This window comes from Larus michahellis, chromosome 1 (assembly GCF_964199755.1).
Source record: "Larus michahellis chromosome 1, bLarMic1.1, whole genome shotgun sequence".
Classification (NCBI taxonomy): domain Eukaryota; kingdom Metazoa; phylum Chordata; class Aves; order Charadriiformes; family Laridae; genus Larus; species Larus michahellis.
In genome coordinates this window covers 198,948,297-198,969,190 of record NC_133896.1, presented here as the reverse complement: position 1 = coordinate 198,969,190, position 20,894 = coordinate 198,948,297, and the positions used below count along the sequence as shown (strand labels likewise).

The 20,894-nt window shown below is 48.5% G+C and overlaps 2 protein-coding genes across 12 annotated transcripts in view; one reads left to right on the top strand and one right to left on the bottom strand.

The window, feature by feature from the left end:
• Positions 1–8,070, top strand: part of MTUS2 (microtubule associated scaffold protein 2) — a 322,218-nt gene extending 314,148 nt beyond the window's left edge. For 6 of the 7 annotated variants that reach the window (XM_074568409.1, XM_074568387.1, XM_074568420.1 and 3 more), the window contains 2 exons: positions 1,668–1,765; positions 6,139–8,070. In XM_074568409.1, coding sequence (XP_074424510.1) covers positions 1,668–1,765; positions 6,139–6,355 — 315 coding nt within the window. In that variant the 3' untranslated portion in view covers positions 6,356–8,070. The remainder of the gene's footprint in view (positions 1–1,667; positions 1,766–6,138) is intronic. The other variant, XR_012584761.1, reaches the window with a different exon arrangement.
• An 8,351-nt stretch (positions 8,071–16,421) lies between these two features.
• Positions 16,422–20,894, bottom strand: part of SLC7A1 (solute carrier family 7 member 1) — a 49,731-nt gene continuing 45,258 nt past the window's right edge. For all 5 annotated transcript variants that reach the window (XM_074568454.1, XM_074568434.1, XM_074568464.1 and 2 more), the window contains 2 exons: positions 18,763–18,871; positions 16,422–18,010 (listed from right to left, as the gene is read on the bottom strand). In XM_074568454.1, the coding sequence (XP_074424555.1) occupies positions 17,901–18,010; positions 18,763–18,871 (219 nt within the window). In that variant the 3' untranslated portion in view covers positions 16,422–17,900. The remainder of the gene's footprint in view (positions 18,011–18,762; positions 18,872–20,894) is intronic.

The following is a 20,894-nucleotide window of genomic DNA, read 5'->3' as shown; positions in this document are numbered from 1 at the left end:
AAAACATGCGCTGTAGTGTTATACTGAAAAAACAAAAAATCCCAAACAACAACCTACATAGTTCCTGGTCATTTTGCTGCTTTTGCTAATTAACCCCATGTGAGCACACAGTCCTGCTCCTGCCTTTTATCACAGTAAAACACTGGCCCTACTGTTGTCCAAAGGCACAACTGCTTTCTCTTTAAAGAGTTACCTTTATAGGTGCAAGAACATCTTCAGGGCATCTCCAAATGCTCTGAAAGATGGGGTGCCTCACAAGGGAGCAGGAGGGCATTTCAAATACAGGGTCAGGCTTGGCTCCTTGTCCTCCCTAAGGGAGGCTAGAAATGAAGGTGGCAGGAGAGGAGTGGTATAGGGTGAGGGTTGCAGTGGAGGGGGAAGGAGATGCACAGATCTCTTCCATGCTTCATGCTGGCATAGCTACTACTTATTAGAACTATTGAGGAAGCAGAGAGGGTACCCGTGGTAGTGATGCCTCTCTCAGAGCATTTCAAAACAGGGCCAGAATCCTTGTGCTGCTCTAACAAAATATACTGGGAGAGGCCAGAATATCTAAGAATTGGGAGTATCCTTTACAGTTACCTGCATAGACTGGGAACCACTGCACAAAACTGATGTCTCCACCATGAAGTGTGAGTTATTGCAAACTCCTGTGCACAATAGTTTGGTTCTTTATAAAAGGTTGGGAAATTTAATAACCGAGCTCACACAGAAATAAGGTTACCCTGTGATATCTTGTTTTCTTCCAAAAGTGTTGAATCCAGCAAAATTCAAACTGCTGGAAAACCAAGAACTAAGGTGATAAATTATGTCATATTCAAAACTTGGGGAAAAGAGGGCATCTGAGGCTGTGGTACATTTTACTGATGTTTTAATACACTGCTATTGGCATGCTCAAACTTTGTCCTTGAACTGTCCTGAGGAAAAGCTACCTATGCTTGGGATCGGATTAATGTCATTTAATTGTAGCTTAAAGTTAAATGACTAGTTTAAGCCTGTCATTTAAGCCAACACTGCCAGCAGTGGAGGGAAGTGTCTCCAAAGGGCAGCCCACCTCATGTGAATGCAGCAGCCATCTAAGGCTGCTTCTGGGCGTAATCCGCCCTGGTGGGTAACTCCTTCCTCCCCATACCCATGGAATCACAATCCTAGAGGTTGGATACCAGACATTTATGGCCAATGAGGTTAGTTGAGCTGGATGAGGCACATCATACCACCTGGCATTCCTCCTTCATCCATAGGCTGACCACTCCCACTACAGTGTCCTCTTCATGCTGGGCATCCCCATGCTTCCCAGGTGCCACCAGCTCCCTGTCCACAACAGCAGCTGGTAACACTGGCGCCTGAGGGATGAAAGTTGTCAGGGCATCATCAAGGAAGACGTTTTATTTGTGCTGACAAGACTAAGAACCTCCTTTTCCTCAGTTAGAAGTAAGGGTTGGTTCGGCTCTGCCTCCACTCCATGCTCTGCTGATGACCCCACTTGCTTCACCAGTATGATGTGGTGTGAGTCAGGCCTCTAAGTCTCAGCTGCATCTCAAGATGACCACATCCATCTATCCCCAAATTTTAGAATTTGCTCTAGGGACAAATAAAGATAAAGAACAAATCCTCTTGGATCAGGTGTTGGGCTTTCTTCAGACTTAACGAACCTTCTTTTGTTGCAGGTTGAGAAAAATTTTAAACTGGAAGAAAAAATCACCATGCTGCAACAGCAGAATGAAGAACTCAGAGCCAGAATTGAGCAAAATACTGTCATAACAAGGTTTGTGCTGGTATTTGCAATCTGTCTTAGCCTGAAAGGAGACTGCAGATCTTGACTGCCCGCGGCTGACACTTATTTCAGAAGGGGAAAAACTTACTTCCTCCTGAACGTCTATTGGTGTCCTGATCTGCTTGTTTTATTAAACAATCCTTTTTATATCGGGGTTTGCTTACTCTAACTTAAGGAATGCCACATATCTGTCTGTGTATTTCCATGATTTTGACATGCTGCTGAGAGCAAAGTTGCCGGTGGCTTCTGATCTCAGTGTCAGTGCCCTGAGACCCCTCAGTCAGTGGGTAACAAAGGGGGGAAATGGGGCAATTTCAGAAGAGACATCATCACGGTGCCACTGTCACTCAGGCAGGGTTATCCTTAGGTGGGTTTTTTCATCTGCACTGTCTATTTGCACCCTTGTCACAACCTGATAAGGGTGACACGGCTCCGTGTGTTAGGTAGTGTAGAAATAGAGAAGGGTAGGACAGTCCCTGTCCCAGAGAGTTCATAGTCTGCTGTAAGGGAAGAGACGGCAGCTGGAGCCAGGCAGAAAGGGTACCAGGGGGAGAAGCTGGAGCTGAACTCGTCCCAACACACCAGCTGTCACTGTTGCCCCAAATGATGCCATTGGCCTAAAATGCAATTTAATTTTTAGCTGACTTTTTAAAGCTTTGGTGTCTCATCTCTGGTTTCAATTTAGTTTTTATCTTTCCGGTGCCTCCTCTATTAACAGTTTAGCCTTTTAAAAAAATTGTCTCTTGCGTGTAGATATTTTTAAAAGGCAGCATTGCTTGTACTAACATTCAGGTTGGGCTGAGGATTATGTTTCATCACGCCTGATTGTAAATAGCTGTAACACACGTGTCGCTGTCTGAGGAGGGTATCTACATACAGCCTTTCTGTGCCCGGGGAGGAAAAGCAGGAATTTTTAAGGTCTGGTTCACCAGACCAGTTTGGGACACCCGCTTTTGGACTGGACGAATTGTGGTCTGGAAGTGGCAGTCTCTCTCCAGGCCTGTGACGGCAGCCAGGGTGCGTGGTTCGGTGCTTGGTGTCTCCCTGCGCTCCCTGCCCTCGGCTGGGCGAATAGCACCCTCCGCACCCTGCCAGCAGCCGGCTGCAGCGCTTTGCTTCGTGCCTGTAACTGTGTAGGTACTGGTTTCGAAGAACATCTACCAGGAGAAATTCTGAATTTGAGGTCGGCCTGAAAAGTCAACTTAGAGGACAGTCATTTTCAGCAGTAGCAGTTTGGGGACAGCATCAGACAGGGCTTTGAAGCTGGAGTTGTTAAAACATGTGTTTTCCTGGCAGCGGTAGCCACCCCAGCTGCATGTTTCTGTTGTGCTGGCACTGCCTGGGAAGTGCAGGGTGAACGAGCTCAGGGAGCTGCCCTTGCCGGGGAACAGCGCGGATTAGAGCTATTTCTGTTGATTTGCAGTTTGGGAGCCCGCGCGGCCGTGGCAGCCCAGCAGCAGCAAGAGGAGGGAGGGGAGCAGGAGGGATGGGGATAAGAGCAAAGCCAGCCTTTGCAGCACAGCCAGGATGGGGGTCCTGGAGGCATCAGGGGGCTGAGTGGCGCACTACAGAGATATTTCCAATCATAAGCCAAGGGCAGGTTCAAAGGAAGGGAGAAGAGCCTTGCAGGTAGATCATGCACCAGCTTTGGGCACAGGAACTCCACAGAGTCTCTGCTGGGACTTCCCCAAGTGCTTGACTAAATCATCTGATTTCCCAACATCTCAGATTCTCCCTCCAAATTAATCAGCATTTTCTTGGTTCTCTGGACGGGGGATGTTTGAGGAATGGTTGTTTCCAGCACCCTAGAGATGAAGATGACCAGGAGGGTGTCTGGTCTCTGTTGGCATAACCTGGGCACCTACTGACCTCTCAGCCTTTTGGGAGAGGCTTTAACATGAGTTGAGGGCACGACTCAAGTGCTTTCCCCTGCATCCCTACCATGTCAGTGTGCCCCTGCAGACCTCTGTGGTTTTATGGCTGTGATTTGTTACAGCTCCTCAAACTGCAGGGAGGCTGGCAGAGGAACGCGTCTGATCGTAAGTCTGCAGCGCTGGGGATAGGTTGGGTCTAAAATTGGAGCATATATCTCAAGATACAAACTCAATAGTGAGAACACATTTGCTTTTACATTGCCTCTCTTCCTTCTTCTGTCTGAATGATGAAGAGGGGCTGAACGGGCATCTCTGCCTTTTATAAGCAGCAACGCTGCATCTGCCCATCTCCCTGCCCCTGGCGCAGCAGAGGCAGATGCAGGTTGGCTGGGCTGAAGGCAGAGTCTCTGCTAAAGGATGCCGGCACTGCTGGGCTGTGTGAGCTGCCACTGTCTCCATGTGGCATGAAGGTGGCTCTGCCTGCGTCCGGTCACGTCACCTTAGGTGACACAGTGTAAATTACCAGTGCAATGTGCACGAGGCTAAAATAAGTGCCATAAGCTCCTTTCTCCATCCGCGTGCCAAAGCAGGTCTCTCTGGAGGACATGTCCACATGCTGTAAGGTGTGTTCACAGGCATCTGGCTACTTTTCTGCTCAAACGTCTCCCTGCTTACCTGCAGGTTGCGTGTACAACGTGCAGCCCACCTCTGCCAGCAGATTGCAGCGTGCGTTAGTGCCGCAAAGTCCGTTGTGTGAGGGGCTCCAGAGGACGCTGCTGCCATGCATCCTGCCATACCTCCAGCAAGCAGCATTAAGCCTCCAGTGTAAAGGAGGCTGATAAGTGGTGGTGGGCTGTGGGATGTGCTTGCCCCCTGCCCAAGCAGTGCCTTTAGCAGAGGAGGGAGCGGAGCCCTTCACCGTGCACTGAGGTCTGTGCTGGTGTGAATCGCCTGCTCCCAGTATCCAGATGAGCTTTACCAGTCAGTCACACGCTAAGAGCTGCACAAAGGCAGGGAAGGCACGCGTTTGGGTTTTTTTCTTAGTGAATTCTGGCTGGAAAAAGGATGTAGTGGGGCTTTGTGTATAAGTTTTATGGCCTGTCTTGTTAGACACTGCAAAAGAAATAAGTAATTCCATGTGTAGCAAGAGGTTTCCTATGGAGTTATTTCTTCAGGGTGAGCTCCCATGTGGACTTTCTCGTGCCTGTTAGACCATGAGCTCATGCCACAGCTGGTTCCCCAATGGGACTGCAAATAGGATTTTCCTCCTCTACCAGGCAAGCAGCTTTCTGAAAACTTTTGCCAACTCGTGTCTTTTAATCCTTTGACTCTGCTAGCCGCTGCTTCATGGTTCAAAACTTTCAGGGACTGGGAGAACAGACATATTCTTGATCACCCGAGCTCCATTTCAGTAGGAGCTAAGGCTAGAAAAGCAGAAATTCTTTTAAAATGTTTTTTAAACAAAATCAGAAATGCCAACTCCACCCTCTCAGAGACTTTTGATGACACAAAGAGAGTGGACCAGCAGTCCGTGACATCTGCTATAGGCTTCAGGCTATTCCCAGAACAGGAGTTGTGCAGAATTTCATGTGTGCATCCAAAATCCACACCCAGCCGCTGCTGAACCCTGGAAATAGCTAGGAGGGAGGTTAGGTGCCTCCCTGTTTATTTCTACGGAATCTGAAGTTGCCCGTAAATCAAGTTTAGGTACGTGCCCAGAGCTGCCCCAGGCTGATCACATCAGGACCTGGCTCCTGCCCAAGCGTAATGGGGCTGCAGAAGCTAGGTGTTCCTGCATGCATCCTCCAGGATGGTGGTGTTGCCAGCACATGCCCAAAACACTTGTCTGTCAGGTCCCGCAGCCTGCCTGCACTGCCCTGTCTTTTTTAAAACCAGTCACCTGGTTAGGTGAGACCTTACTGCAGCCTTTCAGTACTTAAAGGGGGCTTATAAGAAAGATGGGGACAAACTTTTTAGCAAGGGCCTGTTGTGATAGGACAAGGGGTAATGGTTTTAAACTAAAAAAGGGTAGAGTCAGATTACATATAAGGAAGAAAGTTTTTACAATGAGGGTGGTGAAACACTGGCACAGGTTGCCCGGAGAGGTTGTAGATGCCCCATCCCTGGACACATTCAAGGTCAGGTTGGACGGGGCTGTGAGCAACCTGATCTAGTTGAAGATGTCCCTGCTCGTTGCAGGGGGGTTGGGCTAGATGACCTTTAAAGGTCCGTTTCAGCCCAAACTATTCTATGATTCTGTGATTCTAGGGACGGAATGAGACGTGACACGACGGGACGGGACGGGACGGGACGGGATGGGACGGGACGGGACGGGACGGGATGGGATGGGATGGGATGGGATGGGATGGGATGGGATGGGATGGGATGGGTTGGAGGGAGGTGCTGGGGGTCCTGCCTGGCCCTGCCTCTTGTGCAGAACTGGCTGCATTAATTCCACCACCTTACATGTTGTCCTGCTTACCTCTCCAGGCAACTGTCAGAGGAGAACGCTAATCTTCAAGAATACGTTGAGAAAGAAGTGGAGGAGAAGAAGAAGCTGAGCAGGACTAACGAAGAGCTTCTCTGGAAGCTGCAGGAGGGAGATGCCGTGAGCCCCGTGAAACTCCCACCACCATCGTCCACTTCTTTTTATCGCTGCTCATCAGAGGACTCCTCTCCAGCAAAAGTCAGAACCTTGCGGCGATGATTTGGCGCCTGACCCCCAAAGGTCCCCTGCCTTTTCTGCATTTCCAATCTGCTACATGTTACCATCCAGCGAAGTATTACCATCAACAGGCGCCCAGGGTTCGTGGCTGCAGGCATGCTCGGTAGCTGCATAGCTTTGCACTAGGCAGGGTACTCTTATAGTCCCCACATAGGAGCTCTTGGTTCTGACATGTTGATTAGGGTAGCAAAAGAGATAGCAAAAAGCTAGGACAGCAGAAGGTTAGGATAGCAAAATGTTTAGCTTGGTGTATTAACATTTTAACTATGGTTAGAGCCAAAAGTTGGAAACTACTATGTTAATGGTTCATCAGAATGAACTTTTGCTGCAGTATTTCAGGTTAGTTACAAATACAGTTCAAGCTGTTAATATTTCTGTATATGTGTCTGTGTTTATATACATGTACGTATTGTACCTTTATACCTATATATAGACGCACACACATATATATGTAGTTGAAGATGTTCTGAATTGCTTTTTTTATATTATTGGATACTACTAAGTGCTGATATATTTTCATTACAGTCAGCAGTTTTCTAACTCGTGCCTAAGACTTGTATCTAAATGAAAAGCATTTCTGTTTAGCTTCCCAGGAATATTTATACCCAATCTAGAAGAAAGTTACACAGAAGTAGAAGCGCCTTCCAAATGACCACCAAGTGGTACTCTATGTAACATGAACACCAGCGACTTTGAAATTTTGAGACAGTACTGCCTTTGAAACCATCACCTTTGCATTGACCACCAGATAAGATACGCATACATTCACTGCTTTTTAACTCTTAGCATCGATATTGTAAGTGGAGATAGGCTAGAGATGAGAAACGTGAGGGTTTTTAGCGAATTTGATAGAGGTTACTGGTTAACGTGTTTCAATTTTAGTGAATTTAAATCCTAGTTAGGTCTTACCTCGTTTTACCTTGTCCTGGTTTGGGTACAATTAAAATCTCTGGTTGTAGGTTCCGGTCCATTTTGATTTATTTAAAGTCCCGTAAGCAAGAAGGAGAAGGTAAGTTATTCAACCTCGATCTTTGCTTGCCAAGAGGTTTCCAGTATTAGGATGAGATACCGGGCACCTGATAGGGCTCCGGGTTCCTCCCATCTGTAACACCAAACAGTGGTGCAACACCAGTGGACTACATGGGCACAAATGAGGTCAGAATTTCTTTCCTTCCCCATATATATATTATTTCACATTGCTAAAGCTTACCCAAAGTTCCAGAGCACTTTTAAGGTTCATGGAAAAAAGCGGCTAAACTACCTTTAACTTTCCCTGCTTGGGGTTCACCCAGGCTTGGCGTGACCCCCACCCGAGGGGGTGGCGAGGATGAGGAGTGGATGGGGTGGGACGGGCTGCAGGTCCCTCGTGGGCACTGCTAGCAAGAAAAAAAATATGCCTGAGCGTAATTTTTTTTGAAAAAAGGGAGATCTGTGGGATGCTTTTCTACCCAGCTAGGGGCAAAGAGCCTGCGTGCATTCCTGCTCTGAGCACCGGGGTCAAAGTAAGCGAGAGACGGTACGTGCAGAGAATCCCCGGGGGGCAGGAGCACAGCGGGGAGGGCGGCGCTCCTACCCGGCTCTGCTCGGATGGGAGCTGTGCTTCAGCTTTCCTGGGAAGTACTCAGGATTCACAGACCGCAGCTTAGATACAGCTTCAGTCACCATCAAAGCGCCTGTGGCCTGTTCCACGGCACTAGAAAAAAAAAAAAAATTGATTTTTTTCTCCTTTTTAGAGAAATTTATTTTTGTAGCAGCTTTTGCATGATACTGTGATAAACTGAGCATCTTGTTAGAATAGATCCTGCCACACCAACTACTACTGTTGAAGTGCATTACTAGATTTTAGTGTCCAGCGAGTACAACCTGAAAGTAGGACAGGCACCCAACACACACAGGCACACAAAGCCCCTCCTTGCCAAGTACAACCTTAATCACTTTCATACTTGCTAAATGCACAGATATCTGCAATACCTACTGCATTGTCATGTTGCAGTCTGCCCAAACAATTCTGAAACAATGAGATCACAGGATCATAGAATGGTTTGGGTTGGAAGGGACCTTAAAGATCACCTAGTCCAACCCCCCTGCCATGGGCAGGGACATCTTTCAATAGATTATGTTTCTCAAAGCCCCATCCAGCCTGGCCTTGAACACTTCCAGGGATGGGGCATCCACAAATTCTCTGGGCAACCTGTTCCAGTGTCTCACTGCCCCCACAATAAAGAATTTCTTCCTTATGTCCAATTTAAGTCTACCATCTTTTAGTTTAAAGCCGTTACTCCTTGTCCTGTCACTACAGGCCCTGGTGAAAAGTCTCTCTCCATCTTTCTTACAAGGCCCCTTTAGGTACTGGAAGGCTGCTAGAAGGTCTCCCCGCAGCCTTCTCTTCTCCAGGCTGAACAACCCCAGCTCTCTCAGTCTGTCCTCATTGGAGAGGTGCTCCAGCCCTCGGATCATTTTTGTGACCCTCCTCTGTACTTATTCCAACAGGTCCATGTCTTTCCCGTGCTGGGGGCCCCAGATCTGGACACAGTACTCCAGGTGGGGTCTCACCAGATCCGAGTAGAGGGGCAGAATCACCTCCCTCGACCTGCTGGCCACGCTTCTTTTGATGCAGCCCAGAACACAGTTGACCTTCTGGGCTGCGAGCACACATTTCTGGCTCATGTCTGATTATTCATCCACCAGTGTCCCCAAGTCCTTCTTAGCAGACCTGCTCTCACTCCCTTCGTCCCCCAGCCTGTATCGATACCGGGGATTTACCCAACCCAGATGCAGGACTCTGCACTTGGCTTTGTTAAACCTCATGATGTTCATGTGGGCGCACTTCTCAGGCTTGTCCAGGTGCCTCTGGATGGCATCCCTTCCCTCTAGTGTATCAACTGCACCACTTGGCTTGGTGTCATCTGCAAATTCGCTGAGGGTGCACTCGATCCCACTGCCTATGTCATTAGTAGAGATATTAAACAGTACTTGTCCCAGCACAGACCCCTGAGGGACACCACTTGTTACCAATCTCCATTTGGACATAGAGCACTTGACTGCAAGTCTCTGGATGCAGCCATCCAGCCAATTCCATATCCAACGCCCATCCATCAAACCCATATCTGTCCAGTTTAGCGACGAGGATGTTGTGTGGGACTGTATCAAAGACCTTGCAGAAGTCCATGTAGATGGTATCAGTTGCTCTTCCCTTATCCACCAACACAGTCACTCCATCACAGAGGACCACCAGATTAGTCAGGCGGACTTGTTGGTAGTTTCTAGGGGCCTCCTTTTTACCCTTCTGAAAAATGGGTGAGACGATACAACCAGAGTTGTTACCGTGATGCTAATATGAGCTTTTCCATGCTAAACACACTAGAGCATATTGATGGGCTCTCTGAGCCCGTCCTTTTTTAATTTATTCATTCTTTCCCTCTAATTTCTGGTGCTTTCCTTATCACTTTGTTAGTTTAAATTCATATGCAAGAGATGCTTCCAGCAGTGAATTGGGAGTGGGGCTTTTATGGTGGGAAAGCTGGGACCGATCCCAGCTCCACCATCGTTTGGTATCATTGCCAATCCCTTTCCCATCTGATTTTTGCCTCCCAATCCTGCCTCTCACTGGGTTCTTCCTTGGCACGGCCTCTGGGGCCTACCCGATGGCTAGCAAAGCTGCAGGAAGTTTTGCCTGACCAGTGGGGACGCAGAAACCCATCGCTGCGGTGGGCGCGAAGAGTGGTTCCTTCTGGTGCAAGCCCAGAAACGTGGACTTTTTTCCCCCCAAAAAGGTCATTCCTTTTTTTCCTGCTCTTCCTCTCTCCTGTCCCTCCTTGCCTTTGCATGCCAGAGTAGGTGTGAAGGGGAATGAAGACCCCCCCGAGCATGCGGCCAAGCCGGTGACGCCGGCTCTCGCCAGGGAGCTGTGACCCTGCACGGTGAGCTTGGCATTCCCAGCGGTGTGGGAGCCACTTCTCTAGTCCTTGCTCCCCAGCCATCCCTGCTCAAAGATGAGCAAGGGGAAGCTTTTGCCTCTGGAGGGCTGGACACTTCCCAAACACCGTGGCCACTGCGGTGGCTTTCCTGTTTTGCAGGGTAGGGCGGCCTTTGGCAGCAGAGGGAACATAGCCAGCGCCGAGCTGGGTTTTATTGCCCTTATGCTTTTGAAAAGGAGAACGTTTGATTTGGTTAATCTTTATTCAACGCAGCGGCAATAAAACCAGCTTATAGTTGCTCTGAAGGAGGCCCAGAGATTGGCACCGGGAGCAGGTGACAGCAGTGGGACAGGAGGAGACCCAGCGGCGAGCGGGGGGCACGGAGAGCTGGAAAAGCTGCAGGAAATCTCTGTTTTTCTGCAGGAAAGCGCTGTTTGGCCCCATTGGGACAACAACTCCCGTGGCTGCCAGCTCCGAGGGGTTATCTCGGCCAGCGGCAAAGTCTTGCGGTGGGGGCGGGCGGTGGGGAGGAAAGGAAAAACTATCAAGTGCAAAAATCAGGTATTTTACGTCTCTGCACTGATGGTGGTTGTGTCCCATGGACACGCTGAGGAGCCTCTGTACAGTTTCCCATGCAGCAGGAGTTCTGTGGTCCCGTTTACTATGTGGCTAATGATTACAGGAAGAGTTTGTATTATTTCGGTTATGATGTACAGATAAGTGTAATATATTCCTGATAATAAATACATGCGCCAGCGCACATGGGGGCCGACGCATAGGAACCAGCGTGTCCTGCCGTGTTTTCTGTATGTCTGTGCACACAGGAGCTGGAGTAAATGGAAAACAAAGCAAAACCCCATTAGAGAGTTACCCTGTGACAGTAGAGGCCAAAGCCAGACAGCCACTGAGCCTCCTGGCAGCGGGGCTGGGTGGCTGGGTTACCTGACTCTGGTTTACGTGCTATAAATTAGATCAAAAATCCCATGAATTCATTTTCTAAGGGTGCTTCCAACGCAACTGGGGCTCCTGGGAGACCTGGGATCGTGGTCTGCGATGCTTTTATTAAGGTGTCGTGCTTCGGCACGTGGTAAGGGGAACATTTTCTGCCGGTGGTTCAGGCACAGCAGCAAAGACGCACGCTCAGCAATGTGCCGGTCACCCACATTTCAACAGCCCTTCCCCTGGCCCTGCCCTCCCACTGAGGACACCCAGTTCCTCAGGCTTTGCCACAAGGATTGAGAAGGGGACAGGGCACGTCCCACCTCAGGAATGGGCCCGATAACGTCCTTGTGAAAGATTTCCTACCAGGCCCCTGGCTCGCTTAGCACAGACGAAGCCGTGAAGGACCACGACTGGGAGGAGAAGGAAAGCGGTGTTCCTGGGGCCACTGCCTCATGCATCGCGGGACACACACGCAGGCTGCAAGTGATGCGGGCGGTGGCAGGGGACAGACTCCTCCTGCCTGGTGGCTTCACTGTTGTCCTGCAGACCCTGCCCTGGAAAACCCCACCAGCACAGCTCCTCATACATTACAGCGTCCTAATCTCCCGAGACAACCAAATTTTGCAATGCCAGCAAAATTTACAACACCTGGGTAAATTTTAGGCTAACTTTGCAGGTTCCTGAAGTCCCACCTAATACCTGAACTGATGCTACAGGAGAGGGAGAGACTCACCTCCATGTCAGCAGCCACAGGCTGCTCAGCACCCAGCGCAGACCCCAGCCCACGGCAAATTCCCCACATGACGTATTCTCCCACCGGTCTCATCAAACCCCAAAGATGGGGCAGAGTTAACACGAGCAGCTCCCAAAGCAAGCGTTCTCCTGCAGAGACTGGGAGAGCCATCAGACACGGGAACAAGCTGGAAAACAGAGGCAGGCTTACAAATGAGGGTAAACAATAGGCGCCATTTATTTGGGTATCAAGAAAAAATGTTTTAATGCTGTACCACATAATTACAAGTGAATTTCCAACTTCCAAAAGCGTCGTTCCGGGGGAGAAGTATTTACAGTGTCGCCAGGATAAAAAGTAGCTGCGCACCCGCGCTGTGCTCTGGGGGCAAGGTTCACATTTTAAAACTTAAGGCTTTAATCGCTACATGGACACCGTAAAAAAAAACAAAACAAAACAAAAAAATCAAACCAAAACAAAGATTAAAAAGATAAAAAATAGATTTGTTTGCAGAACAAGCATTAAAACTATTTATCACGCCTGTAAGAAATTCTGAGAAATCATTAGGAAAATAGACCATCAAACAAGACAACAGAAAGGTATTTACATTTTGCTTAATAGTTAAAAAATAAAAATATACAGACTCTTCCATGGCTTCGGTCAGTAAAAATCCCTTTACTGACATGACCCAAACTCACGCTAGGTTTGCGAGCACATCGCGTCCGGGCTGCCAGCGGCTCCTCCTGCTCCTTGCACCCAGCGCAGCTGGAAGGCACAATGTGCTGCAAGGGAACACTTTGCTTCCGACCGTTGTCCCAAAAACATGAGTCACCCTGCCAAAACCATCGCCCTGTGCAGTGTGGAGAGGGAGAGGTGCCTCTGGCTGGATGGAGCCTGCCAGGTCCCAGATGAACTTCGCGTCTCGGAGCACGAGCCAGGAGCAAATACCCTGAGAAAAATCGAGGTCTGGCTCTTGCTGGCAGAGACGTTCCTGGATCTTCTGGGTTTCCAGCTGGGTGCCAGACACCCCACGGGACCCCAGCTGCAACCATAACACAGAGCGTAAGGCAGCCCGGGGCGGGGGTTACGGGGAAGGCATCGCTGCTGGAGTGGGAAATGAATGACAAACCACAAGGCAAATGGCCGTGGGCAGAGCAACTGATGGCACCAGCAAGGCAGCTTTGCCTTCATCTCCCTTTTGGGATGCACAGATCAGGCGGACGGCCCTGTGGAAAGGGGAGGTGGCGTGTGTTGGTTCCCCGTGTACACAGATGTAGCCTTGAACAAGTGCAATTTTTTGGTAAGGAGAAGGAAGAAACGGAACCTCCCGGTAAAGTCAGGCCCAGCGGATGTCACAAGGTTTTAGAGAGAGATGCTTTTTCTGCCAGAGGGAAGAGACTTCCTTCGAAAGGGGAGGGTGCCAAGGGGCGCGCATGCAGGGGAGGGAATGCAGGGCAGCCTTCTGCATGAGAACCAGCAGCACTCCTCCTCCTCCCCTTCAAAGCAAGTCCCCCCAGCCCACCTGACCTGCCTGTCGCCCTTATTCCCTTGGGCAGGTGACAGCAACGCTCGCTTGTATGGGGCTTTCAGGGGACGGGAATTTATGAAATCCCATTGGAATTCATTAGGATGTAAAATGCAATTGCTAAAGAAGCAGATTTTACAAAATATAAACATCATATCCTATCATATTGCCTTCTGGTCTCCAACTCTGTAGGATCGGAGGCAGCGGGCAGCGAGAGGCTCCCTCTGTACACCATGAACAGGAGCTTGGTTTCACCTGGGACGGACGAAGGATGAGAGTGCCCACAGCAAGCGCTGCCAGCTAAAACTGCACCCGTCCAAAACCCTGGCGATAAAACAGCAACGCCTGGTGTCAGCACCAGCCATGCTTTCACCAGCGTGGTCCCCTTGCAGCGACTAAGCACAAACGGCTCCGAACCATCAGCACTTTGCCTGCAGCCCAGCCTGGCCCCCGCCATGCCCGGCTGGGGCTGGTGTGTCCGACAGAGCTGCCCAACACCCAGCACGGGCGCTCGCTGCCCGAACCAGCGGCAAACTACATCCCGAGGGACGGGAAAAGGGCAAAACGAAGCTGAAACCCAGCCAGTAATGATTTTCAGTGACCAAAGAATGAAAGTTGTAAGCAAATAAGCAAAAGCTAGTCGTTTTTGCAGAAAACAATTCTTTTTCTTTATGGGGGGGGCGGGGGGAGCTGTTTAGACACCAGTTTTCCATTGAGAACGGCTGGCTGGCTATGTGTCCGGATTAGCCATATAACTGCACACCCCAGCCTCGGCACTGCACACCTCCACACACCAGCAGTTGGTAGGACCCTCCCAAGAGCTTTGCCGGAGGATTCCTCCCATGCGAGCAGGCTGGAAGCAACCAAACACGGTAAAATAAGGTCAGTCCTTCGGGCCAGAGCCTGCCCTGAAAGATCAGGCAAGCCATTTTTACTACGTCTCTCAGCTTTGGCAGAAAAGGATCTATTCTCAGGCCGAGCAACGGCATCGCTTCTCCATTCCCACCTCTTCATACAGCAAAATGCTCTGCATCTGTACAAAATATTCTTACAACAAAATAATGATTGAACTATTTACAAAGAAAAGCTCAAACGAAGGAAGGCATATCATCCACAACAGCAAGGTCATAGCAGCAGTTGCATGTCTTCAAAGATACCTGGCTTGATCTATGTTACATGCAGACATCAGCAGGGAGGGAGAGGAGATGATAAAAAAGAAAAAAAAAAAAAGCGCACTCGTTTGGCAAAGTCCTTGACTTTGTCCTAGAAAGAGGCAGTCAAATTTGCCTTTCAGCTTACAAAACGTAGAAGCAAGGGGTGGATGCAGCCAGGAGGGGATGGGGCAGGAGTAACCAGCTGTGTCTAACTCATCACCTCCCCACTGTTCCACTCCCTGGGTCAAGTCACGCAAAGAGGAGGCCAGGAGGTCCCCAGATCCAGCTAGACACGGGGGAATCAGGTAGGCAGAGAGCCAGGGAGACACCTACGCTTCCCGGTCACTGCGCAGGGCTGCAGGTTCCCTCCACCACCTTGTATCTGGCGAGTAGCAACAAACAGCAAAAGGAACGACAACTCCCACCACCAGGGAACTGATGGGTTGAAGAAGTCACGATGGAGGAGTGGGAGATGGGGAGGCACTAAAGATCCTCACCTCCACTCGCAAATTTGGGTGGCTCTGGGGGTGGTACAGATGATGGCACATTTAAATGTCAAATCTGGTGATACGGAAAGGTTTTGCTATGAACCTACTCAGGAAAAAAGCAACTGAAGAAAAATGACCCCCATTAGGACTTTTCCTTCTTCTACGTGCTGCTGGTATATGCCACAGAAGCTGAAATAAAGTATGGAATGTAAGTACCAGAATAGATCCCTAGGTAGACAACAAAAATAAGTTAACATTAATATATTAAAAAAAGTTACATGCAGCAAGAAATCTGCATATTTTTAAATAATTTTCTTTGGAAACACACTTCCAGTTAGAATTCACCTCCAAACGGTCATTGCTCAATGTCTTAATCGCTCAGAGGCTGGTACCCAAGGTAGGGCAAAACATCCTTACATTTTTGGTACAACGGGAAACTTTGCTTCCCTCTGAGTTTACACTTTCTCCCCCTCCCACCACCTCTTCAGTGCTTTTTGGGAGGCTGTGGAGCGTGTAGAGCTTGCCTGTGTTTGAACAAAATAGACCTCAACCCAGTGTCTTTTAATTTTGACATCCCTCTCTCCCTGCCTGAGTAAAACTTTGTAAATGCACGAGGAGCAAAGGCTTGGCAGATGGTCAAGACCCAGCAACTGGAGCAGACCCTGACTTCATTTTGAGGGGGGAACTGCACTCGAAATGCACCCTGGAATATACTCGGGAGGCAACGCACACACACGTTGCCTTCACTTCCTCCAGTTCCAACCCTGGCAAGAAGAGCCTCCCGGTGTACTAGAAGGTCAAGATTAAAACTCCTCAGCAGGCAGAAAGGCTATAAAGTCTCTCTTGGACACCTGTGAGAGATGATCCACAGTCTGGCCATGTAATCCAGGAGATGGTCTGGTTCCCTTTTCTGCTGCACCAGATGCCTGGTGAGACCCTGGTCAAGTCATGCAGGGGTCTGTTCTTCAGTTCTCCAACTGAATGATGGGGAAAAGAGCCCATCCCTTTGTCAGTGAGAGCCACACTGACAAATAGATTAAAGATTGTCCGGTGTTCAGAGGCAGTAGCACGGAGGAAACTTAGGACAGCATCCACTCAGGTCAGGAGAGGGGACTTCTGCAGTATCTATTTGGGATGCCCCATCCCTGGAAGTGTTTGAGGTCAGGTTGGACAGGGCTTTGAGCAACATGATCTAGTGAAAGATGACCCTGCCCATGGCAGGGAGGCTGGACTAGATGATCTTCAAAGGTCCCTTCCAACCCAACCATTCCATGATTCAATGATTTGTTTTTCAATACAAGCTTAAGTGTGAATTTAAATCAGTGGCATACATGGGCATGGTCCACCTTCCTGATGTTTTAACAAGCCTTTTTTGGCTGGGGAAAGCTAGTACAGAGAATTAAAAAATAACAATAAAATTAATTAATCTTACAGCAAAAACAAGGCTCTACCTGCAATTGCCAACCAACCGCAGACGCTGGTCGCAACTCAATCTCCCACCTTTCACGACGGCCAGGCACTGGAGATGATCTCCAGCCCCAAAGGGAAAACTCCTCTCGGCAAGCCAGGCCCTAGAGCTTAGCAGTGTTTTCTGGGCTGCATGCTCTACTGGGACCACTGAGACCAAGAAGCCCATACACACCCCCACAACCCTCCCCTGGGCAGGAGGCAGACACCAGGCACTGCTCACGGATGAAGTTCAAGCCCCTGAGGATCCTCCTGTGCTTCCCCTTCCCAGGGCAGAAACACACTCCACCTGCCAACACCAAAGCAAAGTCTCACAGACAAATCTTTTGCTAATGCCACACGTCCAGCACACAAAACTGATGCGGGGAGGGGAAAACAGGGCCCTGCTTGTTGTCAGAGCTGGGCTCACTTCTGCTAGCCACCCCACCACTGCAGCCACACCACTGGTGATTTAAGAAGCAACGAGGTAGGACGGCTCTTTGGAGAACCCATTCCCAAGCCATTCAAGTACTTGCAACAAAGAGTTTTATGGCTAAACCTGGCAGTCCCTCTGCTGAGCCTATAGTCAGCAGAAACATCTGCTGGCGTTACCTGCGCGCTGGCAAATGACCATTCACCCGATGTGCAGCAACTACAAACCCTCCCAACATTTCACAGCAGCGGTGCGCTTTAAAGCATATGAGTACATAGTTAAAAAAAAGTTAAATACAACAAAAACTATGAGACCTGACACTTTAAAGAATGCAAGCCTTGCAGGTGCTTTCTTAACCAGGTGAAAGATGGTGTTTGGCAAGAGCCTTGTTTTGTGCGTATATGTGGGGTACAGCTCACATCGGGTGAAGGACGGATCTGGTCTAAGCCTGACAGTAGCACTGCAAAATCTGCTCCATGTATAATCAGGTAGAGTCTCTGTGGGGAGGTAATTCCCGGGGCTAGTGAAAGAAAGACCTTTGTGAGGCCTAGTTTCATAGCAGCATTTAAGGTTAACTGGCACACAGAAGCAGTTTTCTTTCTACACACTGGAGGGGAAAAAAAAAAAGAGGGAGGAAGGGAAGGGCATAGCCCCAGATTAGCTGACAGTGTTGCTGGGAGTATGCCAGAGGTGTGGCTTTTTTTCCTTGTGATCCCTTTTAACTGTGCTACTAAGCAAACTGCAAGCTGCAGCAACAGGGCTGGGGAGTCCCACATTATGCTTCCTTATTCCTGCATTACTGATTAACCAGATGTAGCCTGGTTCAGGATCCCCACTGCAACGCCTCCTTCACTGCAGCCATTCCCCAGTTGCCCGTAAGCCAAACGTGCAGTCATTTACAGCTGTCCGAACCAGCGTCCGCGTTTCTCTCCGCATCTGCTGAGGCCGCATAGGTGGCTTCCACGCTGTGCCATATTCCATAGGTAAAGTAGATGATAAAGCCTGAGGAAGCCAAGGGGAGAGGGCACCGTTAGCTCTGGAAGGAAAGAGAAACCCCTACTCACACCGCCTGACACAGGTCACACCGGGCATAAGCCCAGCCATCCTGAGAGCTAGCTTCTAGCAGACAGCCACCACCTTCCTTAGAAAAAAGCCACTACCACAGGCATCAGCCTTTAAAAGACAATCTATCCAGGCCCCAAATGGGGGGCTGATTATAGAATAAACTTCTCATGCTTTTAGTGAGTTCATTGCGGATCATTCTGCTAAGAGCTTTCTCTATTTGTGTACCTACAGCTTCCGTCTCAGTAAAATACATCCACAACTAGCGCTAATCTTACTTGTTTTCATCGTAACAAATTCCCTGGGCATTTCAGGCAATTCAGCCTTCTCCACGTGGCTATTGGGAGCTCCTTGGCATGCAGCTCGGCTCCTTCAGCTCCAGAAGCACAAGCCCCACCACCTGGACTGCAGTTCAAGGCCAGCCAACCAGAAACATTGCATGGTTTCTTGTTGTCAACAGGACCCATAAGATGGTTCATGTGCTGTTGTTTTGTCCTTACAAAGGCTTCACGACCCTTGAATTTAAAAAAAGGCTTGAGACACACTGCCAAAATGGCTTCAGTTAAGTCACCGAGGTTGCCCAAGGATGATGATGATGCAAGAACCCCTCCCTGGAAGGCTACAATAAATTTAAGGTTAACACAATCTAGTAACTTTGAGCATAGGCAATTCTTTTACTCTCTCAAACTCACCTATGACCATCCAGACTGCAAACCGTATCCATGTGCCTACGTCTAGCTGCATCATGAGGTAAACATTCACAAAAATACTCACAACAGGAAGAAGAGGCAAAAGAGGTACCTGAAAAAGAAAGAGGGATACGTTACATCCACAGGGCATATCAACAGGCAGGCAAAAACATCGCATCCCTTGTAAACAGGACATGATGGCTGTTACCAACTCTTCAGCTGCCAGATCTGAGAAAAGGCAAGGTTAGACCAAAACGGAGGACATCAATCTACCGTGGGAGAGGGATGTTCACCTGCGTTAAGAATGGTTGTCCTTGTTTTGTGGTCTGGAAGGAGGCAAGAGGCAAATTTTAGCAGCAGTACTAAACACTTGTGGGGGAAAGGAGAGAAGAGGACCGAGGACTGCATCATGATAGGCACCTACTGAAGACCAGGAGAAGAAAGTAAGGGGAATGTCAGAGGAGGGACCTGAGGAACTTCATCCAGCAGGTACCACGGTAATTAAGCAATATAGAGCAAGTTATCCCAGAGCAAAAAAAAACCCAGGAGATATTGTAAGAGAGGAGTGCAGCTGTACCAAGAATGCCTCAATGATCTGAGATACAAAGAAGAATGAGACAGTAAAGCCAAAATGCAAAAATCAGAATGTAAAGAAATAGCACAGGCATGTAAAGACAAAATCAGAAAGGATAACTTTTAACAGTAGGTTTGTGAATACGGTGGAACTAAGAGGAAAGCAAACGTCAATCCTAAGGAAAAAGGAGATTTACAAGAAGAAGCGGGATGACATGTTGTAGGCCTTTCTTGATTTAAGCTTCACCAAAAAAATATTTATGGTGAGCAGCTGTTCACATCATTAGGGAACCGAGATGGACACACAAATTAGAAAACGGAAGAAGAATATTTTTCTAAATTAGGCTTTCTCAAGTCAGTAGGGACAAATGAGATTTCCCTAGAGGGGTGAGTTATGTACCCAGAGATTGCAGAAGTGATCTCTGAACTATTAATAGGCATCTCAGAGCTCTTGGTAGGTCAGTAAGGTCTCTAAAGACTGGAGAAGGGAGACAAATTACCTATTAAAAAGAAATACAGAAAAACAACTGGGGAACAAACCACTCAGCCTTGGATTCCCAGAGACTTTGGAGAAAAATCACTAGACAGTCACGTTGTAAATGTCTAAAGGACAAAGAGGAGATAAGAAACAGCCATTGCAGATTTAGCAGTGACAGATCTAATTTTTTTTTCTCAGACAGTGTAGTGGCTGAGGTAAAAAAAAAGGAGGTAAAATATCCTGAGTGTAAGGCAAAGAGATCTCAGAAGCAAGTTCAGAAAATACAGTCTAGACGACAATTCTGAAGTTTTTTGCTCCTGGACATTCTGTGTCCACTTCTGAGACAATAACCCCATGATGAGCTGCAAACATTACATTGGGCAACTCTGATTGGATTAAATTACTAAAATTAGAGAATTTACTGAAAAACTGTAATTGAAGAGCAGTCAAAATTAGAGCAGTTTGGAGGATGGGATTAGAATCCAAAACTAATAAATGGGGGAAATAACCTCAAAACAGTATGATAAAACATGACTTGCAGGATTATACTGGGGAAAAAACCCCCCATCCCGGTGTTTGTTTTACGTAGAAAGGATGGTGTGCTGGGACAGGGCAGGAAAACAACAGAGTCCTTCATACTTAAGGTTGTTAAAAAGAGAATGATCATCCCTTAGTCTCCATGGGGACTAAGTGAGACATGAAAGTGCACTTTCGTAGAGCCTTTTAGTGAGTAACCCTTTGACCCTCACACACAAAACTTGCTTCATGGGTTCTATCTCCTTCTGTATCCACAATCTGACACGGCCTTTTCAAAACCATCCCCTTTTCCTCTGGTATCTGTCTCTTCCACATCCTATAACCATCTGCTTTCAAAAGCACTGTCCCGCCCTTCCCTTCTGCCCACATCTCTGCACCAGGTTCTGCCCTCCCAGCTTCTCCTGGATTCCAGCACCATTTACATTTCCTTCCAAGTCCTCTACTGTCCTCTCTGATGGGAAAAGGCGTGGCTTCCCCTCCTGATTCCCTTCTCCAGCCTCTCAGCTAACACCTTCAGCCCCTCTTTCTGTGCCAAATCTGCTTTTGC